Source organism: Akanthomyces muscarius, chromosome 1 (genome assembly GCF_028009165.1).
Source record: "Akanthomyces muscarius strain Ve6 chromosome 1, whole genome shotgun sequence".
In the NCBI taxonomy this organism is placed as follows: domain Eukaryota; kingdom Fungi; phylum Ascomycota; class Sordariomycetes; order Hypocreales; family Cordycipitaceae; genus Akanthomyces; species Akanthomyces muscarius.
The window spans coordinates 4,944,712-4,962,806 of record NC_079241.1 but is presented as its reverse complement, the minus strand read 5'-3'; the positions used below and the strand labels follow the sequence as shown (position 1 = coordinate 4,962,806).

Here is an 18,095-nt window from a genome sequence, read left to right as displayed (position 1 = left end):
CAAAGCGGGCCGAAAGTAAACAAACGCGGGTTGGCGCGCAACGCCACTTAGACGGTTATTGCGATCCATGATTTTTGTTGGCCGTTCACGCCCATCGTCCAGCGCGTTCGCAACCTGTCATCTCGCGATAACGTCGTCAACATGTCCTCTCCCAGCGACGCCACGGTGCCTGCCACCAGACGCGCGAGAAAATCTATCGGTGCACAACACGGCAGGCGAAAAACTATTGATAAAGAAAATGCGACAGTCGATGTCGCCAGCGAGCTGGCTGCCAGTCGCAAAGCGAGAAGCAAAAGCATAGGGCCCGGTGGCCTGGACAGTCTTAGACCCGGAACAGGAAATAGGAGAGCAGTATGTTCAGACACCCAGCCAAGACGAACAGAGATTAACGCTATCCAGTCTATTGCCGCGCCGCGATCAATCTTGAAGCCGCGCATGTCAACGCTTGCCGAGATTCCTTCACTTCAATTCACGAAACGAGCATCCAGCGGAAGCGACGATACAATACGCCGGAAATCGCCCCGTAACTCGAAGAGTAGCGACCTTACAGCATCTAAAATTGCCTTGCGCACCGAAGAAGAGCAGCAGGCAGCAGCCCGTGACCGCGAGGAGCAAGAGCGCCGAGATGCGCGTCGCAAATCACTCGCGAATCGGAGGGTTTCTTTTGCTGCGGAAGCCACTCTGCATACTTTCCATGATATCGATATGCAAGACTCGACCGCCTCAACCGATTATTCGACCCGCAGAACATCGAATGTGACCGGCGCTCACTATCAGGCGATACCCCAACAACGACGCAACTCGGCAGTCAACTCAACTGGATATGACAATGATGATAGTGTCACGTCTATTCTTTATAGCGACGATTCGGAGCCCGCTGATGGCGTTGAAGAAGTCGAGGATGCCGAGGAGGAAGACGAAATGTCAAATAGCGACTCTGACGATGGTACGATGATGACAATTGATACGGAGGAAGTCACTGGAACTACGGTTGCCTCAGATCGCTCAGCTCCGTCTGATGATGAATCTTCGACCCTCGAAGAGGCGCTGAGACTTGCGGCTGAACGAGCCGGTACGCAACGGCTCGACGACGAGGAAGAGTACTATGACGAGGCAGGCGAGGAGGCCGAAGACGAAGAGGAGGAAGAAATTATCCCATCGTTTGGATGGATCAGAAAAGATGCGCAAAAGCAGAACAGCTCGACAGCTGGCTCGACATCTGCAGCCTCAAGACCCAGCTACTCAAATGACGAAGCAACTGAAGCCGGAATGGAAATGGACATGACCTACAATATGGGACGCATCATCAAGCCCAGCGAAGCAAACGAATCCGACGAAGAGGCAGAACTGTCCATGGATGTCACAAAAGCCTTCGGAGGCATCCTACCAACGCAATCTCCGGAAAGCAGCCCTATCCGAGACGTCCCAGTAGATTCCTCGCAAGGAGATGAAATGACGATGGAGTTTACCACAGCGCTCGGTGGTATCCGCTCTGTGGGCTACGACGACACGACGGACGATTGTGCTCGCGACGAAGAAATGTCAATGGAGTTCACAATGGCCATGGGTGGTGTCCTCGGCAAAGAAAAGCGCAAAAGTATTGACGCCGCTCGCCGACGGACTCTCAATCAAATGGATGAAGCCGATGCGACTATGGACATGACAACTAGCGTTGGACGCATTCTGTCCATCCAACCACACCGTGAGAAGGCAACCAATTCCGCAAGTGGTGAGGATTACGAAACTGCGGAAATGGATATCACAGCAGGCATGGACATGACTGCGGCAATTGGAGGCATCTTGAACAGCCAAGGACGCCGCAGCCTCGGCCGAGAGATCATGGTGGAAGAGGCGAATAAGCCGAATAGCCCTGGAACTGCCATCTTCAACGCCATTTCGAAGCAGCCGTCAAGGCGAAGATCGTCTCGGAATGCTGCCCCCGAAAGCTCCAACACCAATACCGGCCTTCTCCCCTTTCGCGAGAGACTTGCAAGTCCACAAGAGGAAACCACAACTCAAACCGCTAGAAATTCCTCTTCTCCGAGAAAGCAGCATCCATCGCAGCCTGTACGAACTGCTGAAAAGTCACAAAGCCACAGTCCACAAGTTCCAACTTCTGCGCGGAGGCGATCAAGCAGACTCTCCCCCTCAAAATCCCCAACCAAATCTCCAGCTACGTCAGCAGGCAAATCTCCTAACAGTGCTACGCCTGTGCCTCGCCGGAAGCCTGAATCGGCCCAGCAAAGCCCAGCAAAGTATGTCACTCCGGATAGTCGCCGTATGTCGGGTATTGGAGCCGATCGAAGTGGGTTGGGCTCGCCTCGAATTGCTGAAGTATTTGACCGTCGAAGCTCGATCGGTGACTCTGCAAGCAAGTTCGTTCCTCGCAACCGTTTGGTAGCCTTGGAAGACCCGAAAGCTCTTTCGAAGGAGGTTGACGATGATCGAAGCCGTGATGGAGAGCGTGAGCGCGCGATCGTGAGATTTGGTCACACGGAAGAGGACAAGGATGCTACTGTCAATTTGAGGGAGATGATTGACAACCTAAGTCCGACTCGGAAACCACTCAAAGGACGCAAGAGCCTACATATTGGAAGTGCCAGAGGCCTCCTTGGCAAACGTCCCACCGAGCTCGATGACGAGGACGCAGAAGACAACGACGGTGTTAAGCGCCTCCGTGGTCACCAGGGCAGTCCCGTCAAGAACGTTAGACTGCAGAAGCCTACAAAAGCAGGCGGCATATCTGGTGATATCTCTGGATTCCGTGGTAAGATCGCTGCACCAGATCAGCATCACAGCCTTTCATCACCCTTGAAGGCTACCCAAACGACCACCCCTCGTAGAAAGGCTCTTTCCGATATGAAAGCGAATCATACAGTGCATGGAACAAGCATTGATTTGCCCGAGCAGCAGCTGTCAGATGAAAATGATTGCGAAAAAATTGACCTCCAAGATTTCCTAAACATGATTTCTATTCGCTTCATGGAATTACAAACGACAAAGCGACGGCACACCACTGCCCCAGGGACTCTACAAGATGGCACCACCGTTACGGGCGAGGATGACATGTCATTGGAACGTTGCGTGGTAGCGAGTGCCTGCACTGTACCAATGCTCGAGCTTTATCAACATTCTTGCCGTGAGCTCAAGAAGTACATAGCGGAAGGGCGGCGAATGGTCAAAGAAATCGAGGCAGACACCTTTGAAGACAACCCGCCGCTGTTCCAAGAGTATATAACTGCAGCACCAGACGTCAAGGCGTTGATGGACAACCAGTTCAAAAACGTCAAGACACATGCACGGCTTCTGAGCAAAGCTATGTGGTACGAATGGAGAACGAAGCTCCAGGAAGGACTCAGAGAGGGGCTTGTCAAAATTTCCAGCGACATGGCTGGAGATTACAAAGCCCTACAAGAACAGATGGACATGTTGGAATCGGTGTTACCTCAGCTCGCAAAAACTTTCGAGGGATTGGAGGAGGAACGCGAGAATCTGGAACAAGCTGCCCAAGAGATTGCCGACTGCGATCCCGAAGAGCTCGATTCCACTCGTCAAGAACTGATTTCCCTGAACGCCGATATCGAGGCGAAGAAGGAGCTCGTGGCCGAATTACGGCTCCAATTCCAAGCTGCTGAAGCGAGCAGTGAATCGCTGTCCACCAAGAAGGCCAGCTGCTTGGCTGACATAGCCCACTCTGAGAAGGTCAGGGAAAATTGCCGTGGCTGGAGCAGCTCAGAGGTCAATAGTATCAAAGGTGAGGTGTAACGCAAGGCGAGCTGCATGTTTGTTTGCTAACACGACTAATTTAGGGCGCGTGGATGCACTCGAGAAAAAGCTTGGATGGGCGGTGACTGGGGTCAACAAAACGACCCTGTCTATGGCGTACAAGCGCGAGATTGAGATTGTCTTTGACGTCACCTCGTTTCGACCAGGCGGAGTCAATTCGCAAATTGACCTATGGTATATTGCTGATTGCCGAGAAAAAGACCCTCTGCCTCGAACTGTTGAGAAAGATTTCTTCCTGCAGTGCATCCGGGACTACATCCGGGCACTGAAGCAGAGTACTACCAAAATCCCAGAGCTGCTCAGTGTTGTCCAGCAGTCGTGGGATAGAGCAACCAAGGTCGCGTCTCAGATCCGGCGCGTGAATTCTACATTTCCAACGCAGGTTCGCAAGACGTCCGATTCGAGCATCGAGATTGTGACATCGTTATTGGTAGTGCCTTTGCACACTAGAGTACAAGTCACTCTGGAACTACAGAACCACAACATTACGAAAGCGCTGGATATGAATATAGCATCGTCCGTGGCAGTTGTATATGGAGAGCATTTCAATGTAAATAAGATTGGAGAATTCCTAGCGTCCAAAATTGGACGGCAGATGGGGGCCATGGAGGATGATTGGAGCGATATTTTCGTCGAGTTGCACCGGCGGCTACTCGCTCGGGGACGAAAATAGTAGCCTCTGCCTAGATCGACACGGCTGCGGTGCAAGGACGACGGTTATGAATTTTGAATTTTATGGGAGAATGATTGGATGTTAATGAAGCATGGCGCGGCGCTTTGGATTTTCGGGCATTACGAGCAAAGAGGGGGTTCTGCTTTCTCAGCGTCTGTGCTTCCCCAGCAAGCTTAACATTCCTTTTGCCAACTGAATATATGTTTGAACTAGCGCCAGGAACTGCTGTCCCGGAGCAACACAATCATGCAGGCATCATGCGATCCGTCGCCGATGCCGATACCGCTCATCGCAAGTGCGAACGCCTGTTCGTCTTGTATCTACTTGCGAGTGGCATGAACAGCTAGACATAGATGCCTGAAGCCTTTGAAGGGCTCTCCCAACCAAAGCCAAACAAGCCAGCTGTATCGAGCAAGTATGAGAACCACGGCATATTCCCTTGTGCTCTGCCATCGTACCTTTTCTGCTAGTTCGGTAGTCCGCGACTTGTTTTCACTGCACTACGCGGGTCGGGCTGTGCCATGCGACACAACAGCAACCGTGTTGTTTATGTGCCACGACGTTGAGAGCGTTCGTGAATCACCGCCTCTGGACATGGAAAAGAGGGGATTAGAAGGCCACGAGACCGGACGAGGCGAAGCTGGCAATTCCTTACCTCCCCAACATCTATATAAAGGGCGAAAGGCCTGCCTGGATGCTTGCCTTTTCTTTCCATCTACATTCTCACGACAAACAAGAAGCTTCCCGTTTGAAAGACTTTGACTCGGTGCACTTTGATCGCCCTCTTCAAACGGGCCGTTTGTTTGAACGATCTGATTCGCACTCGGATCCGTGCCTTCTCAATCCCGATGTAGGTACAGCCCACTTACACCGGCCGCTACATTCACTGCAGACACTTTCCCGTTTCCCTCAAACACACTTCTCCCTTTCCCTACCGCGCCGCATCGCCCTTGAGAAGCTTCCTTGCATCGAGCATCATGCTTTGTCTCCCCGCCTCATTGCCCACAAGCGGGCTCCCAGCTTCCTGGATGAGTCGTTTGGTTGACCAATCTTCTAGATACCAAGGGACCCCTCCTCGAACACCACTTGACTGTGGTATTCCAGTTTCTCTCCTCAAGCGAGGAGAAGAAAAAGAGCAGAGAATGAACCAAATATACGGTTCCGCTCTGCAAGGACATGGAGGGGCTGCAGCTTCAGCGGTACCAACAGGAGAGTTCACAAATGGACACCCTCTGACCGCCTGGCGCGCCCCTCTCGAGGAAGACGAGGTTGATGCGTACGATCATCTCAGCGCATCCACTGACGAAGACATCGAGATGGACATGGGTGGTCCCGACTACTTGACGTGGTCGGGAGCTGCAGGAGAACCCATGACCCCTCCTCCGGGTCCTGCTACTCACCCATACTGTAGCATGGGATCATCGTCATGGCAGGGCGGGCAGATGCCTGCGGGCGCCCACTTTGCGCCTTCGCCAGCGAGCACGGAGACATCGGCGGGCGGCACCCGACCTGCGCGCAGACACCGACGTCGTCTTGAGGGCGGCGTCGAATCTGCTGTGCATACCAAGCCGGCGCCGGGGGGTCTGGGACGGGTGTTGGATCAGAAGAGGGTCCGACTCGATCGGCAACGAATGGCGCGGGGCAGCGGCGCGGGGCAAGGCGAAGGCGCTGGGCAGAGACAGAGGCGATTCCGGACACCAAAGGAGTCGCACATCAACAAGTCTCCATCACGGCATCGGCTCAAGTCGCCGAGCCACAGGCAGCTGGCCGTGTGCCTGACGCGGATCGAGCGGCTCGATCCAACGCCAGGATTGAGGAAGCTGGGAGGCTGGTGGTGGGTTACCTGCTGAAAGGTCATCGGTGCCACTAACACGGAGCAGGTATCGGATGAGGAGGAGATGGACTGGATCTCGGATGAGGAGGAAAAGGAGGCTGCCCGCGACTGCTCGCAGGAGGTCGATTCAGGTTCCGGTTTGGAGCCGGTCCGTGAAGGCGACCGAGCTGCGCCCACGCCAGCACACGTGCCAGCGGAGATCGGGGCAACTAAACCTGGCTTGACGTCGTCTACGTCGAACTGCATTCCGCCACCCGGCGACCCAAGCTCGGGGGAGTCTAAAAAAGACGGTCCCGGGGCCGCACAGTTGCAGCCAACGAATGCTGACCTGGACTCGGCGACTGCTTCCTCGAGGGAGGCCCTGGACTGGCTCAATCGAGTAGACTGGTCGGCCCAGTCCCGGGCAGCCCAGGCTCAGGCGATCCAGGCCCAAATGCACCAGTCCCAGGCATATGAGGACTTTCTCAGTGAACAGAACGACGATGATTCGGATCTCTAGGATCCGGCAGAGAAAGGGCAGGCCCCGCAAGTCCCGCAGGCTTTGGCCGCTGGGCAAGGCCTGCCCTCGTCTGAAAGCTCATCGCTCTGGGGAAGTCCGGTCGACGGGCCAGTTGCGCGAACCGGGCAGGATCCGCCAGAAGGGGCAGACTGGGAAGAGCTGTAAAGCAACCCAGTGCCCCTCGCGGACAGCAGAAGAGCTGCTCCTCGGCGACACATCTGGCAGAACTCGGGAAAAGGCAGCGGAAGAGGAGGGAAACCGATTGAAAGGGAACGGGATTAATTTTTTTTGTCCAGTGTTTGTCTTGTTTGGAGTTGACGGAAGACACCCAGGAAATCATGAATTGAACTTTGTCATGCTCATTTATGCTTCTATCTCTTCATCATTAGATCATTCTTCATTTATTGAATATATATCCCTATCTACTCTTGACTTTCATCCATCCTTTGGACTCCGCCTTTGGTAGTTCTGGTTTGTTTGGAGGCAGCTCTTTGCCATTAGCAGCTTCTGTAGTATCGTCTACTTTCCAAGCATCGTCATCCAAGAGCTCCCAGTCTGGTATGGGTGCTTCTCCTAGAATTTTCTTCTTTAGCTTGTCCGCCAGCTTCATTGGACTGGGCAGTTTAAAAGTTCTGACAAGCTCGGTGCCATCAGAGCCGCCGAGAGCGTAAAACGTAGTGCCATGGGAGTAGCGGCCTATCCAGCTCGGGGCAGCCTCGTCTTTGTTTGTGGCCGGCCTACTGTCATCGTTTGTTGTACTTGTGAGCAGTGGCCCTTGAAGACACGAGCTAACCAGAAGGCTGTAGAGATTTTTGCCCATATTGCAAATATCGTCAAAAGAGCTCTTGTCGCCTATTGATACGCCTTGCGAACAGCAGAGCCAAGCAATATTGTAGGCTAATAACGTGACTCCTTCGAGGAAGAAGGAAAAGGCGGCGGAATTTTCCTTTGCAAATTGGCGCAAGGGCTTGTCAATGTACAGTGGCCGCGGTGTCGGTGAGTGTTCAGAAGATGTCGCTTGTGTATCATGGAGAACTGTGGTGGCACCTGGTGTGCCCGGAAACGAGACGCGTTCGTGGTGATACGAGCCTGCAAGGTTGAAGATGGTCGGTCGCGGATAATCGCGATGGGGAAGCGTGATCTCGGCTGGTAGGCGTACGGCGAGATAATGCGCAATGAGCATCAAAATGTGAGATATGTGGCCAAGCGAAGTAGAAATGGCTTCGGGTGTTTGTGCTGCGCACGAGTTAGCATAATGGAAGAAGTGATGTGACGCGGGCCACATTTGACTTACATTCCATGTCTCTGAGATCTACGATCGGGAGCCTGCCGAGGACGTATTCATAACGACCAGAGCCCCCCTTTCGTATTCTCTTGAGACCATAGAGCTTTACAGCCTCTCTGCATAAAAAGGCCCTGGTGCCAGCCATATCCTCTGCGCTCTGTGACCAGCGAAAGCTGAACATTTGCCTCGACTTTTCCACGTCGCGCTGGTCCTTGAGGCGGCGATCGGACACACCCTGAGAGGCCGCGGCGAGCTGCGAGCGGCGGTCTGAATTGGCGGCCTTCCTCTGCCGTATTTCCTCTTTTGCGTCACGAATTTCCCGTCGAACCTTGTCTGCTGAGTGCAGAATTTGCCGGGTGCTATCATCGGCCAGAATCTGTGCCGCCGCGCCTGCATCCACAGGTTCCGCACCGTCTATTAGGGTATTGATCTGGCTGCGGAGACCTTCATTCTCAGTCAGAAGCTCTAAATTTTTGACGCGATCGCTGTATATGTGGTTTCTCGCGTCCACCGGGCAAAGAAAGGGCAGCTTCTGGGCATCATGCCCGCGCAGGCAGACGTAGCAACTCATTATAGTGATGGCGGCTGCTGCTGCCCGGGCTATTGGCGATACGATGCGGGGCCGGTCATTTATGCTGCATCGATACGGCGGCTGTCTGCGATGGCCAAGGTGGTTCAGAGACCTGCTTAGGATTATGAAAGAGACTGCGTTGGTGAGGCGAGATGGAAACGCGCAGATGATGTTACTTTGACAGTGCCGAGATGTCACGCGGCATAGGTAGTTGTGGTTGAACTACCTACTGCGTTGGTTGGCCGCCTGCAGATCCGCCACTGATTGTGGGTCGGATTTAGCGCGACGGCGGCCGGATTACAGCACATGTGTCATCTGTATTTAGCGACTGGGGCCACTGAAACACAGAAACTTGGGCGCCATGATGCGGTATCTACAGGGGACACTTCGCTACATTACAGCTGCCTAGGTAGGCAGCCAGTCACCAGTTGGGCAAACGAGGAAGGAAGTCTCGCGTCGCGACTACCAGCTTGTCTACCAAACACGGCATCTACCTGCTCACATGGCTATAAATCGTCCCTCCTTACAAACTTCCAGAGCAAGCCACCGTCTCTGAATTGTCTGCAATAGGCCTTTATCACTTCAAGTCATGGCCACGCCAGCAGGTGAAACGAACGGCGTCGAAGAGCATCTCTCGGATACTGATGAGGTCCCACGCGTCAATGGCCATCTCGACGTGAATGGAGACCCGTCTTCTGGGAGCCAAACACCGGAGACCCCTCAGCACCAACTACCAGATCCGCCATCGCCGGAAGCTCTAGAGGAGTTACAGGCTTTCGACTGGGAAGACTTTGAGGCCCGATACGAGGCTGCCCTCTTGAGAGCAAGCGAGGAGGAGAAAGCAATCCTAAAGGAGGCAGAGTCGCTATCCAAGGTACGTACATATACAGCGAGTACCGCATGCAACTTTGAAATTAATCAAATACTAGTATTTTCAGGCTTGGGCTGCTGCAGCATCTTCCCACGACGATGCTCGAGCTGTGAAGCGTTTGCAGACCAGACAGCGCTTCGTCAACTTGTCCGAGGAGAAGCTGTCGCAGAAGCAGCAGCACTGTTCGTATCAAACAAAGAGCCTATTAGTGTTCTACCGCTAACTTTTTGTCAGACGTCGAAGTTGTCAGGGCATTTGAGAGTGCGCTAGCACTACTCAAATCTAGCTGAAATCGACCGCGCCACCTCCGAAGGCCTGTTTCCTTTTGCAAGAAGAATCTCTACTGGTGCACTGGACTTGTTTCCTCACGTAGATTATTTTCAAACATTTACTAGCATTTGTTTGTATGCAACACTACCTGGCCAGCCTTGTCTCCCATGCTGGTCAAAGTGGGGCACGTGACAGCTCTCGCTGCCTGGCGCGCTCAAGTATTTTTCTCCTGGCTGTATGGCTTCTTTACCAGCAACCACGTACATGCGTGGGCGCAAGCATGCCAAACCATGATACGCAGCAGAATCAAGCATTCAAACTGCCGAATATTTTACCTGTAAGAGTCTTGTTGTTGTTAAAGGTTTCTGGCTTTGCTGAAAAGGGATTCGCAAGCTGACTTTCAAAGGATGAGCTAGCCGGCTTCCATGATGCTCACTTCTCCAGCGCGGCATTGAGCAGCTTCCAGAAGGACTTTGTTTTGCCAAATTCCCAAGCTACTCTATGTGAAGGCGAGGTTGCAGAAGACTGGGAGGAAGAGGACGATTTGGGCTACTATGAGGATGGAGTGAAACGGACATTGACAGACGAACAAATCGAAATCTTTCGCCATTCAGAGCTTCGAGAGCTTGAACGCGCCAAGGAAAAGGCATCCAAGCTGCACCAGTCGGAAGTTTCATCTGGAGAGCCGGGCACACCTGGTATCCAGCCTAATTCTACGGCTGCCAACAAGCCACGAGACGGAAAGAAGGGCAAGAAGAGGTCAAGCAAGCCAGGCAAACGCGAGCCGAAGCCTGACCTACGGAAACGAACATGGGATGTTGTGGAAGCTGGGCTGGACTCTCTTGATTATGATTAATGAAACAAACGGCGTTTATGGATACCCACGGGACTAGAAGGTAAGACTTTTTGAATGCTTTTGTTTGTTTCCGTTGAACGGCGTATGATGAAAACCTTTGTATCGTCATCCTTAGTCAGATTAGTGTCAAAGGCATAGGAACCATGGCTACTGTCGTTGGTGATGCTTGACGATGCTAAGAGGACGAGACATTAATCTTCTCTCTGACGCCAGAGAAATATCCGATGAGATTTTTGGAGCTGCGAGAAAGGAAAGCTGTGCTAACACGAGCTTTGAGCATTAGGATGATGGAAAATGGGATTTTCCTTTATATGGGATTTCGACATAGCCGAAACTTGGCGCGGATGTAAGATTGGCTTCCCTGTACAGAATTTATTAATGCTACTGCCACAATTAAATGATGATTGATGAATATCTCGCGGGCATGTTTTCTCTATACCTGATTGATTGTTTGTGACGAAGTGCATGGACATCGCGGATAGCTGCTGCTGATTTGTGGTTGAACGTAGCACGATAGTAGCTACAGCCCATTGTGGCCCAGGCTGTCCAAGCAGCGTTGTACGTTCCGCAGTCATGATTTTGCTATGACAGTTGACGAATCGCCCACGAGACTCTCTTATTCCGCCCCTGATCCTGTTTATAAAAGAGTACTTGGTGCCTTTCGTCGCATGCTGTAAATGCCTAGGTGCTATTTGTTTGCAGGCCTTCTGTCGCCAGCTAGTGGCACCGTTACCTAGGTACCTACCTAGGTAAGGTAGTGGGTGTCCCGCCGGGGTACCCCCCCTCTCTCTACTACCTACCTAGCTAACCACATAACTAGTTAGGTAGGTAGGAAAGGTAGGTAGGCTTTCTCCGGTTGGCGTCTCATCCACCATCCCACCACCACCACCCACTGGCTAATCCTGATTTTGGCCATTTCAGACCCCGACCACATCAGCGTCAAACACACCCGGTGCCTTTGGCCGAATCACCGCCTCACCATCCCGCCGCTGCGCCTCGCCCACCCATCGTCGCTTGCTCGCGCCGTTGCACACTCCATCAGTCTTTTCCTTTTCATCGCGTCGCGCCGCCCGCGCCGCCTCCCTCGCCCAATATGGCCCGCGTCTACGCAGATGTCAACTCCAACATGCCCCGCAGCTACTGGGACTACGACAGTGTCAACATCAGTACGTTGCACCATTTTCCGCTCCTACGCCGACGTTGCTCAGGGCTTGTGCTAATTCGATATTCCAGGCTGGGGTGTTTTGGAGAACTACGAAGTCGTCCGCAAGATTGGTACGCTGCTTCCATCCCTGCCCATTGCTCGCGAAAAAGAAATTGCAAAAATAAACCCCGCGTGAACTGGGCCGACGCGCAAGACCTCGAAACAGAACCTGTATTAATCTATTCTTCTTGATGAATTTAGGCCGCGGAAAGTACTCGGAAGTTTTCGAGGGCATCAACATTGTCAACTACCAGAAATGCGTCATCAAGGTCCTGAAGCCCGTTAAGAAGAAGAAGATTAAGCGAGAAATCAAGATCCTTCAGAATCTTGCTGGCGGCCCCAACGTCGTCGCGCTGCTCGATGTCGTTCGGGATTCTCAGGTAAGCTCCCATACCAGGCGTTCTTTTCGCCCTACAGCCACTACCTTTCCGTTCCCAAGTTAACCAAGCGACCCCCGACACCAGAGCAAGACGCCCTCCCTAATCTTCGAATACGTCAACAACACCGACTTCCGCAACCTATACCCCAAATTCAACGACTTGGATGTCCGCTACTATATCCTTGAGCTTCTCAAAGCCTTGGACTTCTGTCACAGCAAAGGCATCATGCACCGCGATGTCAAGCCACACAATGTCATGATTGATCATGAGAACCGCAAGGTATGCTCCCTCGAAACACGGTAACCCGCAGTGCTTTGTTTTGTTAATCCTGCTTTCAAGCTCCGTCTCATCGATTGGGGTCTGGCCGAGTTCTACCACCCTGCTACCGAATACAACGTTAGAGTCGCATCTCGCTACTTTAAGGGACCCGAATTGCTCGTCGACTTCCAGGAATACGACTACAGCCTTGACATGTGGAGCCTCGGCGCCATGTTTGCGTCCATGATTTTCCGCAAAGAGCCCTTCTTCCACGGCCAGAGCAATACCGACCAGCTTGTTAAGATTGCTAAGGTCCTTGGCACTGACGAGCTGTTTGAATACCTCGACAAGTACGAGATAGAGCTCGATGCCCAGTACGACGACATTCTCGGCCGCTTCCAGAAGAAGCCCTGGCACAGCTTCGTCACATCGGAGAACCAGCGCTTCGTTTCTAACGAGGCCATTGACTTCCTCGACAAGCTGCTGCGCTACGACCACCAAGAACGCCTCACCGCCAAGGAGGCTCAAGGCCACGCCTACTTTGACCCCGTTCGCGATCCCGACGTCTTCAAGCACAACCTCGCCAACGCCAGCAACGGTGGGCCGTACAAGACCTCTTGAGCGGCGCCGCTCTGTTCCCCCCTTTTTGGGCAGCAGACGGCATTCGCCGGAGCGCATGCCGGGCCGGCCCACCAGGTGGGAGAACTTCACTTTGGCTTCGCACGCCGGCTCGTCACCAGCCGCTAGGTGGAGACGAAGGATTTCTTCTGTAATACGCGATACCCCCCTTTACCTTTTCTCGATACAGGCTCTCACGGATAGGGATGGAGAGGCTCGAGGCTGTGGTCTGTTCGCCATTCCCTCGGCACCAATACTGTTACAAAACCCCGACAAAAATTATCGACTCTCACTAAGACTACATACGCACGTCAGCGTCTTTACTGGGGAACGAACAAACAAACGAACAGAAGGCCGAGAACCAGAGCTTACTACTTTAGCGGTAGCCTGCGACACAAACCTAGAACGAACATTACAAGAAGGGGGAAATGGCAGTTCTGTCCTTCCCTCGAGTGCTGTTGTATGACGGAGGGCTTACGAGAGTCGTCTGTCTGTCTCGTTTGCTGTTCTTGTCTTACTTTCCGGCGTTGCTGGAAATCGGGGATTCATGGCTGAGAGGGCTATTTATACTATTTTGGGCATTGCGGAAGACTACAAGGGAGCAAGGGAATTGAGAGAGCTTGAGTAGCCAGAGTTCTTTTTTTGGTTTACAATTGCAGATGCATGGAGAGACGTTTTGGTGTTCTTTTGCTTTGCTTTGCTTTTCTGTTCTCCATTTTTGCCGTCTGAGGTCCCGTGGCTTGTCTCTTATTTTTCAAAACCAGTCGAACAGTGTTTGTCTTCCTTTTTTTTTTTCCTCTTCCTTGTTGGTCATGATTATTTTTGTTTCTTACGACAGCGAAATCTATAATAAAAACAAATACCAAAACAATTTCTGCATAGCCTCATCAAACACAATCGTATCCCTATACCTGTGACACAAGTTTCTTATTTTTCTGCATTATATATGCCAGGATTAGCACAAAGAACAAGGCCAAGTCTATCAAAATGTATGCAATCCAAACTCCCCACACTTGCTGTAATTTCCCATGCACAATAAAATCACACACAGTTGGTAAGAGTTGTCCAAGTTTTTTGGGCTTTCTTTTATAAACAGGTAAAACAAAAGTCCCGCCCACAAGTATACCCGTCAACGCCACAAGTGCCCTTCTTTTGCGTCGTTATGTTTGTGCCAGGAGTAGCGGCACCTGCAGATTTACGCCTGCGTTCCTTTGCCTCCTGGCGCTCTTTGCTAGACCTGGGCTTGTCTCGTGAGAGTGACGACAAGGAGCCCAGGCTCATGCGTGTCAAAGAGGACGAGGAAGAGGATACTGGTTTCGATTTTCGGCGCCAGGATCTGTCGTGGGCGGCAGATGAGCTGTGTCTCCTTGATGATGAGGAGGAGGAGGAAGGCGCTGGTGTGCTGGCGGGGGCGAGTTTCGGTACCAGAATAGTAGTAGGTTTCTTCTTGATAAGAGATTCTATGTCGTCTTCTCCTTCGCCAATAATGGATAAGAGAGAGCGTCGAGAGGAAGAACCTTTCCTGACACTACTAGCTTTAGAGACGGGGGCCGGTGTCCTTGCAGAGCTTCTTGATGATGATGATGATGAAAGCCTCGGTCGTTCTCCTGTGCTGTTAGGAGATGGCTCCTTGGATGTCGCCTTAGGCGTGTATTTTCTCGAAGTCAACGAAGACGTTGGCTTCCGCTTCTCATTCCCTTTCGGTTTGCTTTGCTGCGGCAACGGGTGTCGCGGCGGCGGCAACACGGCCATGCCGTTGGATGAAAATGGCTCAGCGTCTTCGTCGGCATCAATGTCAAACTCGTCAGGCTTTTCCGCGACAAACACTATATTGGTGAACTCATATTTCCTGATCGGCGACACTGGTTTGGGGGACTCGTCCCCGACGAGTTTCTCCTTTCTAGCACTGTGATCAGAAACCTTCACCATCGGTTCCACGGCCCGATCATCTTCCATCTCCGCGCTGCCACTCATGAAAGCCATGTCTGCCGTAGCGTCTTCAAAGATTTCCATACTTTCATACATGGGCTCCTCATCAGCGAACAATGGCTTTTCGGACATTCTTGGCGATCCTGGAGCGCTTTCGACGGAGGCAGCCGTCATGCCATCCATCCGAGTGTCTTCTTTTGCGAAACCATAGTCACTTATAGGGCTGGAGGGAACATCCCCAGCCTCCGACATCACATCAAGGCTGTCCAGTATGTCTGCGGCTCCAAGTATATTGGGGTCTTGGGGGAGCGGCGCCGCGGGTATAGAAGCCCCCCTCACCGACGGTCTTTCTGCTTGCTCGCCGGACGCTTGCTCGCTAGAAGCTTGTTCGCTTCGGATATCGATTCCACTGTCATCTCCGTCTCCGCCGGTGGGCACGGACGGCCTCGTTTTTGCTTCATTCGGCTTTGTGTGCTCGATGGGATCTAGCCGAGTAGTTTCTGCTGTACCCATACCGGGATCTAGAGCATTTGTGTCGATTTGAGTGCTTTGGGTGGACTCCTTTCGCATTTGCTCCGCCGCCTCAGCAGCGGTCTGTTTCGCGGCCGTCGAGCGATATAGTTTTGACGCGACAGCTGTGTCCCTAGGTCGAGCGACGTCTACTGGCACCAGCGATGGTTTCTTATTTTCGCCTAAAGAAACGCGCTTCAAGGAATCAAGCAGAGCCGGTGCTTCATCGTCAGACAGAGCATACACTGTATCGATGAAGTTTTCTCCCAAAAAGCTATGCACCTGCATTTCCGGCTTCTTATAGGAAAACACAGGGTTCTTGATAGGGAAAGCTGCCGGTGCTTGGTCGTCTGGCAATCCTTCGTCGTCTTCTTCAAAGTGCACGACGCTGTTGACGTGATTCTTGATGGTTTGGCGCATAATCTGGGTTGACTGTGGCTTTTTCGGCGTAGTGCGAATAGGAAGGCTTGTTACTGTGTCCTGAGAATCAGGAATCGTAGACGGCATTGCCTCGCTTGCCCCGTCTGAGGCGTCTTTTACAGCAGCGACTTCTTCTGCTTCTCGCTTTTCCTTTGCCACTCTTTCGGCCGCTTCCTTGTCCTTTGCTGCCAATGCGGCCTCCTCCTTTTCCTGCTTTTTTCGTTCTCGTCGCGCTTGCACCGACAAAGCGCGCAAATGCATTTTAATCTTGTAGCTGGTGCGTCGCTCCGCCGAAACTTTTTCCCACGACACTTGCTCGCCAAAATTGGCCGGTTTTCGCTCACGTCCCGATCGCCTACGGCCTTCAGCGCCACCATCTGTGTCGTCATCATGTTCCTTGGCCATAGTAGAGCGACGAACGGCTCTGTCGATGAGCTCCTGTTGTATCTTTCGCAGCATGGTTTCGGCTTGGCCAGCACATTTATCCGTCTCGGCCGCTCCGTCTGACTCGGCCGCGGAATTCTCTCCCTTTTGAGACGGTTTGGCGGCATCCCTGGTTCTCTTTTTGGATGTTGCCTTGGACGCTAGCTGTAATGCTTCTGCCAGCTCGCTCCAAAGCGTATCGTCATCTTCATCGCCAAATTCACCCGCAGGATTCTTCAGGTCAGCCAGCCCGCCGTTATCCTCGCCCTCGCCGTCGTAAGCACCTGTTTCGGCAGAGGTACCTGTTTCGGCAGAAACACCAGGTGCCCCGGCTGGTTTGGGCGGTCGACCCAGTCGTTTGCCATTTTTGGAGAAGCGCGGCTGCATAGGCCGCCGTCGCCGTTTGCGACCCAAGGCATCATAAGATATCTCTGGCTCTAATTGGCAGTTGTCTGTGCTCTCGTCCTCTTGTCCAATCTTCTGATTTTCTTCTCCAGTCACTGGTCGATCAAAAGTCTTCTCTTGCGCTGGAGGCGTCGGCTGTAGTGCGGGAACTGGTTGGGAAATCGACGGCGTACTTTGGTCTGGCGACATTACTTGAGATGGCCAAGTTGCCGAGCTGTATGCAAAGTTTTCGGGCGCGACCCAAGGCCCAGAAGCCATGTGAGGGGCATGAGGCACCGGCAATTGGCCAGAGAAGCCGTCCCATGGCGAGGGACAAGGACCTGGACCTTGAAACGGGTTGCTATACCAGGTCTGCATGAAGCCCGGGTGCACGGCACTAGGAAAACCGGGCATATATCCAGAGGGGCCAGTTGCAGCAGCATACGGGTCAGCATTCTCGTTCGGTTGGTCAAGTTGATATTCGACCGTCTGAGCACCGTCATCCCTGGACTCGTGTTGCTGCATCTCCAAATGGTATGGCATGCGGTCGGTGTGCACAAAGCTATCAAGATGTGTGTCGATCGCCGGATCAATCAAATTGCTGTCTCCTGTTGGCATTCCGCAAAGCGTTGGGTCAATAGCCTCATCTTGCTGGGCGGATTTCGCGTCATATTTGTCGAATATTTGAGCCAGCGTCGCACGGAATCGGGGGTCGGCAAAGGCTCGCTCGAGGTGCAGCTGGTACGTTTTATCGTCTGCTCCCTCTGGTGCTTTTCCATGCTGCGGCGTCGCATGTTGTGTATTGCCGTCGAAGCTTTGTAGAAGCGGCGGAGAGGCTGTACGCCGCCGCTTTGGCACAGGCTCGTACTCCATTACCATCCATCCGCAGGCTCGAGGTCAACAGAAGCTACGCGGTGTGCCAATTTCCACTGTCGACAGTGGATGGACGCGACATTTCCGTGCTTGCCACGTTGTGAAGATATCTATGTTGCAAGTGGCGTCTCGTCTCGTCTCGTAGGAATGGTTGGGTTGTCGTGAAGATAGATGTAGTCGTTTGGCGATGTAAATAGACCCGAGTCTCGTAGCTCGGTTTACCTGGGCTGTGGCCCACCGCCTGAACGCGGTGGACCGGCGGCACGCGTAGAGTGCAGGTAAATTCACCCACTAGACCGCGTCGGCGACTACTGTGGTCTGGTGATTACAGTGGGCTTGCCCCACGATACAAGGGACTTGGGGAAGGCTGTCAACTGTCCAGCCCCCACTACAATAGTCTGCATCCACGCTCGTGACAACGTCATTCCGCAACTTCCACTACTCAGCTCTG

General features: G+C 52.9%; 6 protein-coding genes across 6 annotated transcripts; 4 read left to right on the top strand and 2 right to left on the bottom strand.

The window, feature by feature from the left end:
- Positions 1–141: 141 nt before the first annotated feature.
- LMH87_006675 (uncharacterized protein) lies at positions 142–6,792 on the top strand (the record flags this gene model as incomplete). Its single annotated transcript, XM_056204601.1, has 7 exons — positions 142–351; positions 400–3,754; positions 3,810–4,336; positions 5,215–5,309; positions 5,517–6,069; positions 6,219–6,293; positions 6,340–6,792. 7 exons carry the CDS (start codon positions 142–144, stop codon positions 6,790–6,792), a joined length of 5,268 nt encoding a protein of 1,755 aa, XP_056059941.1.
- Positions 6,793–7,210: 418 nt separating this feature from the next.
- Positions 7,211–8,648, bottom strand: LMH87_006674 (uncharacterized protein; the record flags this gene model as incomplete). The annotated part of the gene is made up of 4 exons (XM_056204600.1): positions 7,211–7,644; positions 7,773–7,881; positions 7,952–8,028; positions 8,087–8,648. The coding sequence occupies 4 exons, from the start codon at positions 8,646–8,648 to the stop codon at positions 7,211–7,213; spliced, it is 1,182 nt and encodes a 393-aa protein (XP_056059940.1).
- Positions 8,649–9,237: 589 nt separating this feature from the next.
- LMH87_006673 (uncharacterized protein) lies at positions 9,238–9,809 on the top strand (the record flags this gene model as incomplete). Its single annotated transcript, XM_056204599.1, has 3 exons — positions 9,238–9,522; positions 9,578–9,701; positions 9,754–9,809. 3 exons carry the CDS (start codon positions 9,238–9,240, stop codon positions 9,807–9,809), a joined length of 465 nt encoding a protein of 154 aa, XP_056059939.1.
- Positions 9,810–10,069: 260 nt separating this feature from the next.
- Positions 10,070–10,635, top strand: LMH87_006672 (uncharacterized protein; the record flags this gene model as incomplete). Its single annotated transcript, XM_056204598.1, has 3 exons — positions 10,070–10,126; positions 10,196–10,548; positions 10,617–10,635. 3 exons carry the CDS (start codon positions 10,070–10,072, stop codon positions 10,633–10,635), a joined length of 429 nt encoding a protein of 142 aa, XP_056059938.1.
- A 1,103-nt stretch (positions 10,636–11,738) lies between these two features.
- On the top strand, positions 11,739–13,108 carry LMH87_006671 (uncharacterized protein; the record flags this gene model as incomplete). The annotated part of the gene is made up of 5 exons (XM_056204597.1): positions 11,739–11,811; positions 11,879–11,920; positions 12,051–12,229; positions 12,314–12,508; positions 12,569–13,108. The coding sequence occupies 5 exons, from the start codon at positions 11,739–11,741 to the stop codon at positions 13,106–13,108; spliced, it is 1,029 nt and encodes a 342-aa protein (XP_056059937.1).
- Positions 13,109–14,642: 1,534 nt separating this feature from the next.
- Positions 14,643–17,654, bottom strand: LMH87_006670 (uncharacterized protein; the record flags this gene model as incomplete). The annotated part of the gene is made up of 3 exons (XM_056204595.1): positions 14,643–14,712; positions 14,781–17,551; positions 17,640–17,654. 3 exons carry the CDS (start codon positions 17,652–17,654, stop codon positions 14,643–14,645), a joined length of 2,856 nt encoding a protein of 951 aa, XP_056059936.1.
- Positions 17,655–18,095: the final 441 nt, after the last annotated feature.